At 43.3% G+C, this 17625-nt stretch overlaps 1 protein-coding gene across 1 annotated transcript; it reads right to left on the bottom strand.

The window, feature by feature from the left end:
- Positions 1–3332: 3332 nt before the first annotated feature.
- ARTN (artemin) lies at positions 3333–17455 on the bottom strand. Its single transcript, XM_053469446.1, has 4 exons — positions 17146–17455; positions 5765–5829; positions 4908–5112; positions 3333–4322 (listed from the first exon to the last, which is right to left on the bottom strand). Exons 1-4 carry the CDS (start codon positions 17414–17416, stop codon positions 3880–3882), a joined length of 984 nt encoding a protein of 327 aa, XP_053325421.1. The 5' UTR covers positions 17417–17455; the 3' UTR covers positions 3333–3879.
- Between the last annotated feature and the right edge of the window lie 170 nt (positions 17456–17625).

The raw sequence follows: 17625 nt of genomic DNA, 5'->3' as shown, positions 1-17625 counted from the left end.
CCTTGCTACTTAACTTTGCCTGTCTAGGAGCTAAAGGACAGGAATGTAGCTGGATAGATGTTTTTTTTAATAAATACAAATAAATAAAATGCATTTTTTTAAGACCGTTCTATCCCGACGCAACTTAGTGCACCTCTACCTCCGTCATTCCCAATTTAAACCCCCTACAGACAACAAATAAGAACATAAATTATAAATTGTCTTTATTTCTATAGTAAATAGGCAACTGTACAAAAATAGAGTTTTATTGCATAAAAAAACAGTAAATAAGATTAATATCACTATTTAATATTGCTATTTTTTTAAAAAAAAAATTACAAAAAAAGTAACAGTAGGATTTATGGTAATTTGCAGATTGATACATTATGAATGTAGCCAATAAATCAACTCAATAGTGGTTACAAAACAAACAAAATAATGAAATCTTCCTCTGCGGTTATTAACGACCGCCGTAACGAAGTTGGATCAATGCATTCCCTAGCATCTTAAATAATATTAATATCACAATACATACAAAGTTAAAGAGATAGGATCACTAAGTAATAAATAGGTTTTGGTTTTTTTAAAAAAAGAAAGAAAAATAACAAATCCACACAAAATACAAATAAATAAATAAGTTAAAATGTAATAAATAGCTATAAACGTTATGAGGAGTGATGTATGGTGGAATATGTATGGATGAAGTAACAGATCTTTCTGATGGGGGATCGGTGGAGAACCTTTGGTGATAATGGATGGAACCAAATCATTTTGACCAACCTTGGTCCATGTTCTCAGTTGGATCAACAAAGAACAAATGGAATGTGGGGAAACGAAGGGACTGGATTGTGAAATCCCTGACAACAGATCGAACTCTTGGTTCTGAATTATTTTTCACCGTGTGCATCAGCCGTGAAGGCTCTGTTTGTTAAGAGTTAGAACTTCGAAGGATACATTAAATAGGGCGACCTGTTGCGTCATGCTTGGTATGTCCTTAGATTGCTGTAAACCCAAACCATAACCCGACCTCCTAATGAGTTAATTCAGGGGGATCGCTCACTAAACAGTGATTTACCGTGAGATAAGGAATCTCATCTATGTATTATGAGGGATCGATACAGCCCGTCTCGTAGGATAAATTACCGGGTGTAGCGTCTCTCATAATGTCCGCATAGTTAACGAGGTGAGATTGCGTTTTTCAGCTTGTTTAGTGAACTTTGTAGGAGATGAAAACGTGGAACGTTAAGATCATAGAACCATTCTACGAAGCCTTGTTTTCAAGCCGGTGGAATCCATAGATTTCTTCACCGCTTAACATCTCCACCCCAACAAAGCCATCAATGAACAACACTTATTCTGTATTAACAACCCTTGCAGATCAGAGGTTTCTTCTAAACTGTCGCTGTCACAGTAACTGTTTATAATTGCCAGTCTATAACTAGATTTACTTAATTTGGAGAATTATCTACAGATTTTTTTTCTGTGGGACGCCTGTTTTTTTTTGCCTTTTCTCTTCCAAGTTATTTCTGTTCTGTTTATTTATCTGCTGGTATCTAATAAACCCATCCAGCTTTCAGGGCATACAAAAAAAAAATCTCCAAATCAGTCCTCCGGGATATGATGGAATCGAGACTAAATATTCCAGAATCTTCCATTCAATGTCCGTTGCAGTGAAGCATCAAAATCAGTGCTTCACTTCAAATGTATTTTGTAACAATCACGAAGGGATACTTTATTACCAATCAGGAAAGTTAACATTTACATCTAAGAGCAGCTAATGACAGCCTGAAGGATACGTTTGAACAATACGATGGGTAAGCCCTAAGAATTATTTTTGGGAAAGGTTTGAGAGCAATATTTTTTTATGCATTTCGTTACAAAAGTGTGAAGGTGGAACAGCACCTTTACAATGTTTGGGGGGGGTAGTCTTTGGTTAATTAAGGTCTTTGTCATGAGATAATCATTGATCCGCTCTCATAACTAAATAACCTTCCAATAAAAACAGACTGTTCCCATGAGCTCATCTCTTCTTCATTATTATTCTGGTTTTTTTTCATTCTGCCATTTGGGAACATTAATAAAAAAAATAAATAAGGAAGCCCTTTAGTTAACAAACTAAATTCTTAATTAATATATCCCATTATTCGCATTGCGTATCTTGGCCTCCCAAATCCCAAAGCAAATATTTAAAAATTAATTATGGGAACATTTAACCAACATTGGGTGCCACCTCCAAGTTTAAGTTCTCAGGGCACGAAGAAGAATAGAATTAAGATTAAAACTATTTACTATAGGGATATAGATCTTTTGTCTCTTCCTCTCAATTCCCCCAAACCTTTGAAAGCTTCTGAACTTCTATCGAACTAATCCTAGAGATCCCAAGAACATCGGAAAGTAGACATTTGGTAAAAATTTGTAGACCACGCCACCTTTAAAAGGAAGCCAAGATGGCAACACATTGCTTTATCATCAGATAACCCCATTCTGTTCCATAACTAAACACACAACACTTTCACATCAGTAGTGAGTAAACCTATACGGTGCTCAAAGGGATGACTGCAACAAGCGGTACACGAACAATCGACATTACCAACGGCGACACCAAACAGGACTATGGAACCCACCGAGTCTGAGTTTGCCTCCAGCTTTGGTAGACTTGGTGGGGAGTTGGGTTATTGTGAAGCCCAAACCCCAAAATACACCAGTTCAGTAACACAAGGTATATTTCTTCCGTAGAATGGTAGAAAATCAGGGTGGCTCTAAAGCTCTAAAAATGTTTATTCTTTCGTGGTCTGCAGCTTATTACCCTTATCTACACCCCATCTCAATGACACGCCATTATCATTCGAAAGACCCATGTCCTATTGGAAAGACCAATCCTCCTACTGAAAGGCCTGGCCATTGGAAATAATGACCTTCCATGGATCTTCTTTATCGATACAGCTCAATGTGATAATTACCATGGCAACCATGTCATTAAGTAACTCTAATTATGAAGGAAATGGATGGCAGGACTTGATTTTAAATCTCTGCTATCATATTACCTCTACTGCGCTTAAAAAAAATGAGAGAAAATGCCAAATAAAAGTTGTCAAGCATTTATAATTTCAACCGACCAGTATAAATAACTTATACTTAATACTTCTTCCTCACCTACATAAAACCACACGGGGGCCGCTTGCATTGTAAAGAAAGACCAGCAGCAAATGTGCAAAGTACAGAATCCGATAAAGACTTTCCAGGAGAGAAACAAACGTTTGCTACGCAACCAAAATTAAATATTTGCAGTGTTCTGAGGATAAGAAGTTCAGTATTTAAGTAAAAGGTTTCCTCTCTACATTCTGTGCCCCGACGCGGACACATTTTTCTCGTTACAATGTTGCTCATCTGGTGTGCGTTTGACACACTTAACACACTTTAGTCTCAGCCGTACCGAGACCACCGAGCGATCTCCTCGCTGTGCTGTAGAACGCAAACGAAGACCAGGATCGGGCCGCCGCCAGGCTGGAAATCTTTTTTTTAGGTTTTGACCCCAATGCAACTTTTTTTTTTTTTTTTTTTAAATAAAATCCACAGAACAACAATAAGTTGCACCTTTAGCAGCAACACAATGCCAAAAAGATAACTTGTTGCTAATAACCCTTCTCGTTGAGCCTGACCTGGCCTCCTACCGGGTTACTTGCATTCTGCACGAGAGAGGTGAAGGTTTGCTGAACCAAGAGTCCGTTGTATCTTCTGACAATCTGAATCCACTTTGGCAATGATGCTGGTCACCTATCGTATCTCCCAGTGGGCACCGACCTTCTGAACTCCCTCAGTCTGCATGCTGTCTACTCATTGCCGCCAGCCGTGGGCTAGCCTCTCCTTCTTCTATGATGTTCTCTCTTCCGAGAGCAGGAATCAGCCTACGCATTCGCAGTCAGCGGCGGATAACGTGTAGACCACTTTCCAGTTGTTCTGAACGTCCATGAACGACACGGGCTGGAAGCGCGTGGGCCGGCAGCACGGCTGGTCGCTGATCCGCCCGTGGCTGCGGTGGTTCACCTTCTTCTTCTTTAGGAGATTGTTAAGGGTCACGTCATAGTTGCTGCGGTTGCTCTGGCAGTTCCCACTACAGTAGCTGAAGGTAATAGATTCGTCGGAATCGTAGCCCAGTTCGAGGTCTCGTACTTTGATCCGTAGCTTTCTCAAGCTGCACTCTTTGCCACCGGCTCCTCCGGCCTCATCGGAACCTTTCCTCGACGACGGTTTCTTGTTCCTTTTGGGCTTCTCAGAAGAACGCTCCAGGCGAAACAAGACGTCGAGTTGTTCGTCGTCACCGTTTCCTTCAGATGTTAGGTTCTCTGTGGACCAAAATCAATCATTTTAATTAAAACCCAACATTTTCTGCGCATCCTAACGATACCGACTCAAAATGAAGCCCCCGGTTGTACATGGACACGTGGGTCCAAATGCATGCTTCATACCCCAAATCATTCTTCTAATTTAGGGCCAATTTGGGAGATTTATACATAATGGTACGATCCCCATTAACACAGTCCCTCTGTCTTTTGCTGATACTGAATTTTATGTTGAGAATAAAAATAGGCATTTTTTCATATCTTAATTAACAGTCCAGATAAAGCCAAGGCTGGTATAGTTCAACAAAAGCGATCTAAAAATAGTACATTTTGTTACTTTTTATATGTAGCCAGCAAGAGAATTCTTAACAAAAAAAAAATAGGTAAAAGGTCGTACGTTAGGATTAATCAATACTTCGGCACAGGTGGCCAAATAAGAGAACATTCACATTCAAAAGCGTCGCACGGAACACTTATCTTCTAAGTCATGAACCTAACATGCTTTCAAAGTATGCTAAAAAAAAAACTCCATCAACAAAGCATCTCAGATCCCAGCTTTGGAGACCTTTTTTTCCTACCCCTGCTTACCAAACCGAGGACTTTGCGTAGAACTGATGGTTAAGTCCGTTTTCTCCTCCTGCGTGGGCTCCATGCTGTTTGGGCTAACGGTGCCGAATGTTTCTGAATCTGTCTCATGGCTGGACTGTCCTTCCATACTCAGTTCTGGAGTGGGCGATCCGGTTATCATCGCGGACGACAGCAGCAGCGCGGCTACGAGGGTCCAGAGCGTTACCTGAAGACAGGAAAACAGGAAAATACTCATCGTACAGAACTGCGGAATAAGACATCGCGACATAAATCATCCCATAATACTTATTATTATTATCATCGCGGCTTTTAGGTCTGTGGAACCCAGCGACCATTCCGAGCTCCTAAAAAAAGTTGGGCGTCAGGGGGAGGAACAAAGGGCACTGGAGTCCAACGAGAGACCGTTCCTTCTAACAAGGGATGTTCGGAAGGCAACGTTACAACCATGGGGCTACATTGGGTTGAAAAGGTTGTATTTTCTTGTTGCGTCGGCAGTTAACACTTTCCTCGAGTTAGAGTTCCCTCTATGAACCCGATTGCCAACTAGCCGACCCCCCATATGTCTCCAAAAACGACGGCATACCCTCATAAATAACTTTATTAAGTTATAACTCTTCGTCTCTACACCCTGTTGCCTTTGCCATAATTATGTGTAATTACAGCAGCCCTTGAGGGCCGAAACCCTACAGAGTTTTTGGTTTACTCTCATGAAATTAACCCATTAACATGGTTTATAACGAAGCAACGTCTACATCTATAACTAAGAATGTCCTCCAACCGTGTCCAAGCGTGTATTAATAGTCTTCATATGTTACGTCGGATCTTTTAAAGCGTAAGCTCCCAGGTTTCGGACGTACCTTACAGCTCCAGGGTGGGGTTGTAACACAGCGGGATCCTCTTCCCATGAACAGTTTGAAGCCGTCTGCAGATACAAAGACAAAAGGTTGATTTCCAAGGGTCATTTCAGGTGCACGTCCGCCATCTACTAACCTACGCGTCGTGTGCGACCGATACCGGCCCGTCTCTGCGTGACGCACAGAACTATCGGGCGATAAGAAAGAAGATGCCGCGGGCCGTGTAAATAGTTTGATATATGGGTGTTGAGCTCGCAATATGTCTTTGTTCTAAATATAAGCGTTGGGAAGACGAGCCATAGATAAAGCGCTCGTAACAGCAGGAAGACATTGTGCGTCACGCCTCCACCACCGAGATTTCATTGCATGTGTGAGATATCGCAATAACGATACATGATCCATCACAGAACACGGGGTTCTACCGAAGCCTTTCATGCAAACGAACTCACAATATCAATAAAGCGGATTAAAACGCACATTAGATACGGTTTTACTTGGGCGGATACGCGGGAAAATGCGTCATAATCGCATTAGGCCAAGGAAATGGCGAAATTGGGCTATGACGGCTATTTCTGGGGTCATTCATTTAATGGAATATCTAACAGCGTGTTTTTATGAAAAAAAAAAACTAGTAAAATAACCCAACTTTATCCCGGTTTGGCGCTATGTACCATACGCTCCCGTATATGAGTGTCTATAAGTTTACAAACTGCATTTAGCCAATGGAATCTCTTCCCTGCTCGTCTTCCATTGGCTACAAAGTGTTCTAATTAAGAACACTGACACGCAGATACCGGCGCTTCCACTATACGTTGAAACACAATACCGGCCGAGCGAGGAATGTTTGGGCGAAGAAAGAAAAAAAAGAAAACGAGGAACCAAAACAAAAATACTTCTACACCTGTTGTACGCCTCTCGGTCAAGACCACACGGATGAACCCGGCTGACATGTTTGGTGTAGACCTCCTGTGAAGCCTATTAATGGGTGGTCACATAGTTTCATTGTAACTTCAACTTTTAACCCTTTCATTTAATGAATTATAAACCACTGACATTCAACAACAAATCCCTCTGGACTCCTAAATTATCACTCTTTCTATAGAAGTAAGAAGGGTTTTTAAGATCTTCTTTCATTAGGGAACTTAAAATTTTTGAACCTTTACAATAATCTGCGCCTAAATAAAATGACATAATCATGTATTTATATTTATTATAACTAGATAATAGCAACAAGGGCTGAAAATCCCCTTTAAATAGTCCCTCACAAAGACTCTATTGCAGTGTCTCACTAATGGTGACAACCTAAAGGTTCTCTAAAGTCATCAACATTCAAGCAGATATTTAAGTGAAAAAAGCACTAATTGGAATGTTCATTCGCTATGAACCTCTCACGTATGATGGTATTCTGTCTACCCGTTGTACAGCGCTACGGAATATGTTGGTGCTATATAAAACAATAAATAATAACTTGGTCAACAACTGAAAAGGGGGAACCCCATGTGTCCCATTAAGTAAAAGTCAAGCCAAGTTATTTTAATATTACCAAGTAATAACGGCATTGGCTTTATTTCACACAAACAGCAGAAAGTTAAGGAGATGTGCACTGAGTATCCTCCTTCTGGTTCTGAAAGTGTTAATCAAGTAGCTGCACCCCACAAATGTTACAGGGTTGCCATACTGCACTCTATTGCTAAGCAGCATCATTCAGTGGATGCAGTTAGGTAACAAGGCTTCACCAATAGTTCTTATGTGACTTTATGATCAATTGATGGATATTTCTATTCCCTCGCTGTATTCCCCTCTGACACTTCTGTCCTCCTCCCCAGTGCTGGCGCAAAGAATCTTTACATATGGCGGACGCGGCGTCCTAAATTAGCATAAAGATCATCGTGCAGAAATTAAAGGCAATCAGTGGGTTAATCAGAGAAGCCCTGAGCCCTGTCTCTACTATTTTGAAGACAACCGGGGTCCTAGAAAATGGACTGCTGGCTTCACTGCCCCTTTAAATCCAGGAGTACAGAAAACATTGGCTAACGATAGCAGCAACGACCCAAAGTATGTAAAAATCACAAGGAATAATCCAAACGTCATACGGAGCTCCTTAACTTAAAGGGGGTTTTCCCAGGATGCTTCTCATACACGTAGAGGGTGATAGAAACACTTCATCTGTTTGAGTAACATATAGAAGGCCTCGTAATGGTTCCTTCCACATGAAAGGGTAACAGTAATCCTGAGCGTTTGTTCTAGACGCCCACGACATCAGGATTCTGTTTCAGGGTCAGCTTTCCCGCCGCGTTCCATCCAGTCCCATAATCTGTTCCGCGCCACTAGATGGCAGCGACTTATCTCGAGTCTCCAGTAGGAAATCGGAATTGTCATGTTCGGTACATGTCACCTGGCTATTTATAACTGGCCCAGTAGTGCCTCCATGACTAGTAGAGGTCATCGCAGAATACTGATTCATGGACTGCTAAATTCTGAGAAGAACACGAGTCCAAATTAGGTCAGGTATTCTACAACATCGGGCGGCTCCCTCGTACCAAATAATATTTACACAAATCATGGACATCGAATCGATGCTAAAAGTAGTTTTATACCATGAAGCACAATTTCATCATGAAGATCTACTAACTTTACCAGCCTAATTCCTCTTTGTAGCGCGACCGAACGTTCGATGAGACATGTCCAAGAGAACCATCCTTTCCCTCTGAGATATCATGCAAGTAAAAAGTAAGCTTTGGAATTCTAAGTTTGAAATACAAGATCGACAATATAACCTCCTCCAGTGATCTGTCTCGCATTGTCCCTCGATAAATCTCTCTGTAGACTTTAGGAAAGAAGAGCTGGTGACAATAAGATGAAGGCTTGGCAGGTGTTGATTCTACCGGTCTTGCTGATGGCCAACTACATTTTCTGATTTATGGGAACTCGACTGTTCTGAAAGTTGAACGTTCAGAGATCCAAGTGGTTTTAAAATGCCAAATAACTGAGGCGCCATCAAGAAAATACCGGTAGATTCTTTAAGTCTGGTGTCATTGAGTTTGTAGGTCTTCCCCTGGAGGAACCTGACGCAACTTTGTCGTACCGGTTTCAAAGGAACTCTGCTTCTGTTCTCTATTCTATGCCAGAACCCCCAGTCTACGGGTAGCTCTTCACTCAAGTTATTGAGGATCAGCCCCTGCTCGTCTAGACCCCACAACTCCCAAGAATGTGCCTATGGCTCTTTTGACATTACTGGGGCTGTCCTTCTCTCCTTCCACCACTGCTGGATAGTTACTAGTTTGATATCTAAGACCTTGTTGCTGCAACTACAGCTCTGTACCAGCGGGGGATTAGGGACCACCAGGGTATGCAACCTCTCAGAAAAAAATGCTATCAAGAAAAGGGTGACCAGGCGGTGAGTGATAACAAGAAACTTTCATGACGTTTCCATTGCTTGTTTTTGCTTTCGCAGCTATCGTTATGGGTTCTTGTACAATCAGGTGTACAATTTCACATCATTTTGCTTTAAGTCTGCTGCCCTGCTGCCTCGCCACACCTGGACTCCCCACACCCTTCTGCGGACCTGGCCTCCTGTGCCCCCGATGCCCCTCTCTCTGCCTGGACCCCCCGCACCCCCCGCACCCCCCAGCCTCTCTCTGCCTCCAACACACCCCACCAATTCTCCCCGCCTGGACCCCCCGCACCCCCAGCCTCCAACACACCCCACCAATTCTCCTCGCCTGAACCTGGCCGCCTGCACACCTGCCACCTTTCCCTGCTCCCCCACACCCTCCAGCCTTACCCTGCCTTATGTACCCCCTTAAACCTCTCTCCCCCAAATCCATACCCCTACCCCCTTTCCCTGCCCACAGCCCCCTCTCTCCCCAGAGAGGTTAAATCAGCCAAACTTCCACGTGAACCACCAAGCAGTCACTGTCCATGTGTCACACCTGCTTCTACCTATAGCATGTTATCACATAAGCATCCCACGCTCCACCCTCCTCCCAATCACATTCCCCTCCCCACCAACGATACACCTGATGTCAAGCATGCAAAGGGTTGAAACAAGGCAGGCAACAGAACGGCCGGAATGGGGGGGAAAAAAGTAACTAAAAAGCAGAAAGTTCCATACCCAAGCGCAGTCATCGGGGTGTTTGAAGCGACTGCTCGCAGCACCTTCTGCATTACATGTAGGGGAGGCGTCTGCATTGTGCGTGGGGGGGGAGGGGAGAGTCTTTAAAGGAATTTAACCCCTTCATTCGAGCGTCTGCTTCTATGTTACAGTATGGGCTGTATTGTGTAGCAATGTGTAGCAATGCCACCGGCTTTGGACTATTCTTGTCAGACAAACGATACAAAGAAAACGCAAACAGGGAATTACGTTCATAGTTTACTCGGTCTCCTCATTATAAATATTTGCGCCGGTTACTCCCCGCCGGTACAGCGCTGTGCAGTATTTCGGCCGGCAGGTTAAACCGCGAGGGTCCGGCAGGGGGTTTGGATTCGGAGACCTTTTATAGCTTTTTAAGCTAGAATTCCTTGAAACTGTAAAAGTTTGCCCCGGAGTCTCAGAGTTTTCACCCCAATCTCAGGGTCTCTGGATGAACGCAGTCTGGAGCCGACTCCGAGCATCCCGATTAGTGCTTTTCTCGCTGCTAGGTCAGAGCTGGAATCCCTGCTTGAATACAGGTGACTCCATTAAGAATATCATGGTTTCCATAAGAACTGCCATGTGAGTCAAAATAATCTTTATGGCTTGGTATCCACCGATTTCCAAATTTCCGAGGGAGACAAATGAAATAATAAAGTAATATTTTGTACAATATCTGATATTAATCCGCATTCTCCTCGTCAGATGGTTTCAGGGCGACTATAAGGGGCAAACGTCTTCAAGCTGCTTCCATACACTGCGTAGGAACACGCCGGCCTTTTCAAACAGATACAATTTCCACGTGTTCGGTTCAAGTTTATCAGCGCCCCTCCCCCACCCCAGTGAAAATATTTACATGGTTTTCATGTTTTTTGGAAAATTTGTATATTTTATCACCCCCCCCAATATATACAGAAACAGCATTTAACTTTCTTTCAGACTTAATACTTAACCCTTATATAAGCGACTGTCATGTCCGCAGCTTTTAGAATAACTTCATCTATTAAAACTGAAACTATCTATAGCACGGGGGGGGGGGATAATTGGCGCCAAGGTCGGTCCAGAATTCTACACAAAGGGCCGGTCCTAGGTCTACAGAGGGCCAAGTATTTGGGACTGGCTCAGGGAGGGGGGAACGCAGCAGGTTCACATATGGTGATGTTACACAACCACGCTGCAAAAGTGTGCGAACAGCCAGAAAGAAAGCTAGACGGGAGTGTTAGCGCGAAAGAGTGTGTATAAGTGTGTGTGTTAGCATGAATGTGTATGTCTAAATGTGTAAGAGGGAGTGTGTGGTTGGGGTAGCATGAGTGTGTAAGTGTGTGTAAGCACGAGTGTCTGTTAGCATGAGTGTGTAAGCACGAGTGTGTGTTAGCACGAGTGTTAGTGTAATTGTGTACGTTTCTGTAAGTGTGGGAGTTTGTGTGTAAATACGTGTGCCAGGGTGTAGCGGCCAAGGGGCCAACCAGCCACCTTTCCTTACACCCTGATCAGAAGGTGCCCCCCCCCTCCTGATCTCATGTTTTTTCGCATACATTTGTTTTCAAAATTAACTATTTTATCTCGGGGAAATTGAGATATCCGGACATAGACATCAATACCGGGAGAGCGCGAGTTTCCTGCTGTGAGATACGGAATAAATGAATGAAATGCGATAAATAATTTAATGGGGATGAATAATCATGCAGGAGGCTCACATGGCCGCTTCCATGGCGCGCACATAAGACGGGTATCCAATACGTATCCGATATATATTTCTTCATTTCTAAACTAAAGTTAATAATTTAGTGGTTTTTCACCTTCCCGCTCAGCGGGTTACAGGCAGCCCGGTCTATGAGTGACGGCCGTGACAATATACGACGGTTTATGACTAAGCGTCTGGTGACGTGAAACGCGTCAGGCTTCCAATCCCCACCGCTGGGTCTTAATCCCTTTAAATGGAGTCATGTTTGGAACGTTCGCATCTAATCTGTGTGTTCCGGCTCCGCTCAGGGAGTGCCCACTCAAGAACTTCACTCTTCCTTACCCCGCTGACACGCAAAGGCATTTCTCCCCCCAAAAAATTTACACCCATTTATGTTTCCTAAGCAAATTAATATTGAAATGATAAAGTAGATTGAGACTTCTGCGGATTACATATTTGGGGTTTCGGTTTGTGCCGATCTTCTTTATTTATTTTCTGAAGTAGGAGAATTTTAAAAGAACAGTCCTCTGGGACTCTCGGTTTCCAGATTCTTGTCCAATCATGTTCTTTGTTTAAGAGGAATAGCTCCAGAGAGTTAGGCAATGTTGGCACGCTGTATCTGTCACAGCCATCCCAATTAATGATGAACTGGAGGAAGATGGATGCCCGGGGGCAAGAGGAGAAAGAGAACAAGTTTATGAAATGCACAAAAAAAGAAATAGCCGAGGGGCGCGCGGTATCAGCCCGTCACCGGTATCACACGATAGAAGCGTCCTGCCGCCTTACAACATAGAAACGCGGAATATTCCACTAGATCGGCCCCATTCGGCCCGTCTTGTCTGTCTGTTTTCCTGCTGCAAAGACTAAGACTTTAATCAGTCGTTGGTCTCGTCTTAGATTCAGGAGCCGTACACCTATCCCATGTTTAATGTTTAATACCCTCAATGTATTACCCTCTACCACTTCTGCTGGGAGGATGTTCCACTTACCTACCACTCTCTCAGTAACTTTGGAAACATGAAAGGTTACAAGGTAACAGCCACTCATATTACTCACATACCCCCCCCTGCATAAATAATTAATTCTGACATTAAAATGTATGGCTCTTTGTTGCAGGGCATCATGGGATGCATTGTGGTGCCATTCAAACATCTGGGTAACATGGGTAGACATTTCTGGCTGAAAAATAATTAAAAAAGGGTTTTCTAACCATCAAATAGCCTTTTAAACTTGGATCAGCAAGCACAACGTGCCATTGGAACACAGGAGTGATGGGAGTGATAAAGGGCCGTTGGAACACAGGAGTGATGGGAGTGATAAAGGGCCGTTGGAACACAGGAGTGATGGGAGTGATAAAGGGCCGTTGGAACACAGGAGTGATGGGAGTGATAAAGGGCCATTGGAACACAGGAGTGATGGGAGTGATAAAGGGCCATTGGAACACAGGAGTGATGGGAGTGATAAAGGCCTCTGTACGCCTATGAAGAGATTCCATGAAAAATCAGCTGTTTCCATCTATAATATTCATTTACAACATTAACCCCGTCTGCGCTGGATTCCTGATCCATTTCATTTTAATGAACAAAATCTGCTTTTCTTTCTAAATGAAGACAATGTTTTTTAAGTGACCCCAAACTTTTGAATGGTAGCATGTATATCATTTACTACTTTTAAGTGAAAACATCTCTGTTCGACAAATATCTGCCGTGTGATAAATACATTTGCAGCGTTATAAGGTTTTTCTACGGCATAATAAGCATGTCTTTAAAACCGGCAGGCGTGTCGTTTTCTTTCGCTCTCCTCAGGAGGAAGTTACCTTAGCTGAGCAGGAAGTGGGTCGCGCGCAGGATGAATTGATTCCCCCCAACACACAGATACTCAGAATAATGTTAAGGAAAATAACCTCTATATTTTATATAACGGTGAATGCGCCGTCATACAGGAATTATTTGAATCTCTTTACAGGGAATTGTTATTTCATCAAACAATAAATTGTCAGATCTTTCATGGTTGCCGTGGAACCCACAAGTGTCCTTTACAAGGGTCCGGTAGCACTACATGTATAATCACGCTACACGTGTAGGTATCACATGTACTCAAGTGTTCTCGGCTTCGTTCAGGATTAGGTTAGATCTTGAGGCACGGAAAGCATTAACTCTTTGGATTCTGGAAGGCTAGATATGACTTATAGAGAAAAGGGAGGGCAGAATGGAATTGGGAGAGTGATAACTTAGCATGGGGGGGGGTCAGACTGCATACCTCCCAACTTCTGCCCCTTGGGGGCAGAGCTCAGAAGGTAGAGTGTCACTCAAACCGGCACCAGCGCTTCTATGCATGCGCACAATTCTGCCGGGACACTGGAAATTTCCACTGTCCCGCTGAGCTCCACCGCTGCCCTGGGAAAGAGTGTCAAAATCGGGACTGTCCCATGTAAAGCGAGTCAGTTGTCAGGCATGAGACTGTGTAGGGGATGGTTATATCGGCTGCTCCAAACCACATTCACGGCTATTTCAGGAATGTTAATGGCTTTATGATGTCACACCTGCACTTATATTTATATATTTAATGCCTCATAAGAAACCGTGTCATTAATTATTTGTGACCCCCCCCCCAAAGGTGTCCATTAAATGCAACCCTTGCCCCCGGCTGTTAACCTGGGGTGACCCCGATGAAAAAAGGCAACATGACATCCCTTCTAAAGCGACGCCATTTTTTTTTTGGCACAACTAGCGCGACCTATAATTACTTCCCCATTTCTGTATAAATCTACACTGTACGCTCTTAAAATAACAGGCCCCGCGTCTGTATGAATAAAATCACGGACCCCCCCGGTTTGTGAAGGATCTGTTTGTCGCTGTGGGGTTCATACACCGCCTGGAACTTTAAAGCATTGCTGGACATTGTTTATCCGATATGTAAAGCATCGCTGCAGAGTGTTTATCAGATATACCCCGGCTTGTCTTTAAAGGAAACATTTTTCTTGGATTTTTCTCTAATTGGAAAAATGTATCCGAGTTCCATCCAGATGGCCCTTTAGGCAGCACGTGGACAGATCGCATAACATTGATCGTCTAGCGCTCGGACACAAAAGGTGGCATCTGCCATTTCTCTGGTGAATCTTCCTGTGACTTATGTTTCATAAACACCTGCTAACTCGATGTAACCAAGTTTTACTTCAGAGTGGTAGATAAGTGGAGCAGCCGCCTCCCAGCAGAGACTGTAGAGGCTCATACAGTTAGGGAGTTGCCTATGGCCCCGGAATCTAAGAAAAGACCATTATTTGGGGTTTTAGGGCTGTAGAACCCTGCGATACCCTCATACCCAGCAAACACTCTGAGCTCCTACAAAAAAGAGGGGCACAGGGCCTAGGGTCCCAAAGAGGGACTTACCCCTCGTAAGAAAGACACCTGGCAGCTATGCTACAATCGGAGTCCATTGGTTACAGTAACAATCTTGGAACCAGGATACATCCAGTGTACTGGAAACCAAAAATAGACCCGATTGGGCAAAGGTCATAATGAACAAACACCGCCGGGAGATACGTGCATACGCCACACGGAGCCCAAGCCGGAGGGCGGATAAAAGCGCCCAACGCACCGGCTGGATATGTCGGGCTTGCAGAACGTTATGTAGAAACGTTTTACCGCCGAGTCACCTGGCACTCCGGTGGGCCGGTGGCAGATCGAGTAACGCAGCGCGTGGCCTAATGGCCGCATACACACCGCTAGTATAAAAACACGGCAGCTGGCATCGGATGTACATTAAATGGCGTCCGCTGGCCTTAAAGTGCCGGTGCCGCATTTTATAAACACTTATATAGGACGGTGTAAAAAAAATGGGATTTTACTTTTTTGCAGCAAATCCCGTTCCTTCGCCTCGCTATCGAGTTCAAATTTCAAGAATGTTTACGAGAGTCTCAAATTACCAAACTGTTTAACAATTAGGACGTTTTGCTACATTTTTGTCTCTGCAGAACACAACATGAACTGAAATATGTCACCCGAGCCCCGCTTATACCTCCGAGCTGTTTGAAGCTCTTTTTTTTGTTGTTGTTGCAGATCCACAATATTTCGGGATCTTTCATAAACCGCAAGCCGCCAAGTTCCTAAAACGGGGTTTTTGTAATGAAATAAGTTTAGGGTTTTTCTGTTAATAAGAAGCCAATTAAAAAACGGTTGCCCTGGGAGTAGATTTTGGCCGCGGGGTACGTTTGATGCTATTCCCGCGTCCAAGATCAGCATCTTCAGGGATTCCCTGCCCCGAATACCAGAGTGGGTCGCTGTGTTTTTTCCACTTAGGTGGGACTGGCAGCATCGTTTGTCAAAGAGGAAAATCCCACAAATACCGGAGCTCAATTTTTCTGCATTCCGTGGAAATTTGGCACCGTTACGCGCTGTTGAACAAGGAATCGGCGGTAAAAGAGAAGCACAACCATAGATTCAGAAACGTAAAAATAGAGAAAATATTATAAAAAAAAAGAAAGATATCCCTCCCATAACCATAAAGACAAAGTAAGAGCAAATGGTAGAATAATTGCGTGTTTTACCCAAAATCTGCAGAATAGGAGATATTAGTGAAGCAGCTTCTGTCCGTATCATCTTACAAATATCATTTTTTAACCATTACAATGTCATTACAATGTATTATTAGTAGTAGCAGTAGTAATTGATCTATATAGCACCATCATATTCAGCAGCAATGTACAATGTGTATAAAATTAAACACCCTGTAAAGCCACTTGGCACCAGAAGGGTTAATATGACATTTGCTTAGGACATCATGATGGGAGAATGGAAGACATAAATGATCACTTTTAGTACAATTTAGTGCAATATTACTCATATCTGTTACCAACTGATTTGAATATTCTCTTTGCTTCCCCATGTGGCACTGCAAGGGTTAACGCTGTACATGGCAAGCCCGTGGTACTAAAAATGCTTTTTTTTTATATGATATTTTTTATATATATTTTTTATATAATAACTGCTGAAAATGATCTATGGAGGATTATACTGGCCACGTGGCAGTGAAAAGGTTAAAGCTTGGCTTGCCATCCATTCAAAGTGTGGCCCCTAAAACTAAAAAAAAGTAGAATCTATGGGAACGTTTCTTAAATTACAAGCAGAACTTTAAACCAGAGACGATAAAAATATCCTAAAAGCTGCAAAAATAAAATAAAAAAACTGGTGCGGAGCTCATTATGCAAAAACATAGGGAAAAAAATGCTATTTCTTGCGGCCCAAAAAAAATACAATTTAGAATTCGTGAGTTTTGACGAAATTAAAGGGAAATGATCAGAACGAATGAGACGCATCCAGCGCATCTCCCATCACACCCTCTCCTGACTTCTACATTTTAAGGCACGTTCTATTACTGGATATTCTTACAATTCTGACAATGCCATTAATTTAAAGAATTGGTGTTTCTATGTCTATGACGTGTATAGGAACGTCCCTCCCATCCCCCCCCCCGTAGCATCCGACGCCATCCAGAATTAAAACGAAGAACGAGGAGATTCCTATAAATCTCTTTTTAGAAAGTTTATTAAATAAGAAAGTTGGAACTCACCGTTACTTTTCCCCGTGTTCTCGCTCTGCCTTGAGATCGCGCCCGCTCCGGTGCTTCGCTTTGGGTACCAGCCTCCGGTAAAAACGTTTGTTTGCCTATTTCTAAGCGCCGTTAAGTTTTCCGGATTCCTGCCCCATTCAGGATACGGCTCCCTGGAAGCTTTCGACGTCTCCCCCCAACGCAGGAGGTTTCTGTGGAGTCCCTTGAGGGTCTGGATTTGCTTCGTCCCCCGGCGACGTGATGTGAGGTCCCCCTGCCCAAAGCTGAGCATCTCCAGGGGATGAGCCCAGTTTAAATCCGGTTCCACGACACCATAATAATGTTTTCTGGCGTAAATCCTGTCCTGTACTCCGGTCAGGAATTCCTCTAACACAGAGCAGCCGGGCGCCTGCGGGGAGGAAAAGGGGCAAAGAGGAAGAAAGGACAGATAGAAGAATGAAAAACAAATGTCATTAGTGACGAGAGCCTCCTCCATACACC

The sequence above is a fragment of the Spea bombifrons genome, chromosome 6 (genome assembly GCF_027358695.1).
Source record: "Spea bombifrons isolate aSpeBom1 chromosome 6, aSpeBom1.2.pri, whole genome shotgun sequence".
NCBI classification, from domain to species: domain Eukaryota; kingdom Metazoa; phylum Chordata; class Amphibia; order Anura; family Pelobatidae; genus Spea; species Spea bombifrons.
The sequence above is the reverse complement of the archived record's forward strand: the minus strand, read 5'-3'. Positions and strand labels throughout refer to the sequence as shown.

Bases quoted from the DNA above. Each gene is read 5' to 3' on its own strand.
- ARTN (XM_053469446.1), bottom strand. From the start codon at position 17,416: ATGCTCAGCTTTGGGCAGGGGGACCTCACATCACGTCGCCGGGGGACG. The intron at 5,830-17,145 runs GTGAGTTCCAAC...TTGTATCTGCAG, and splicing joins GAACACGGGGAAAAGTAACG to ACGGCTTCAAACTGTTCATG. The intron at 4,323-4,907 runs GTAAGCAGGGGT...TTTGGTCCACAG, and splicing joins TACGCAAAGTCCTCGGTTTG to AGAACCTAACATCTGAAGGA.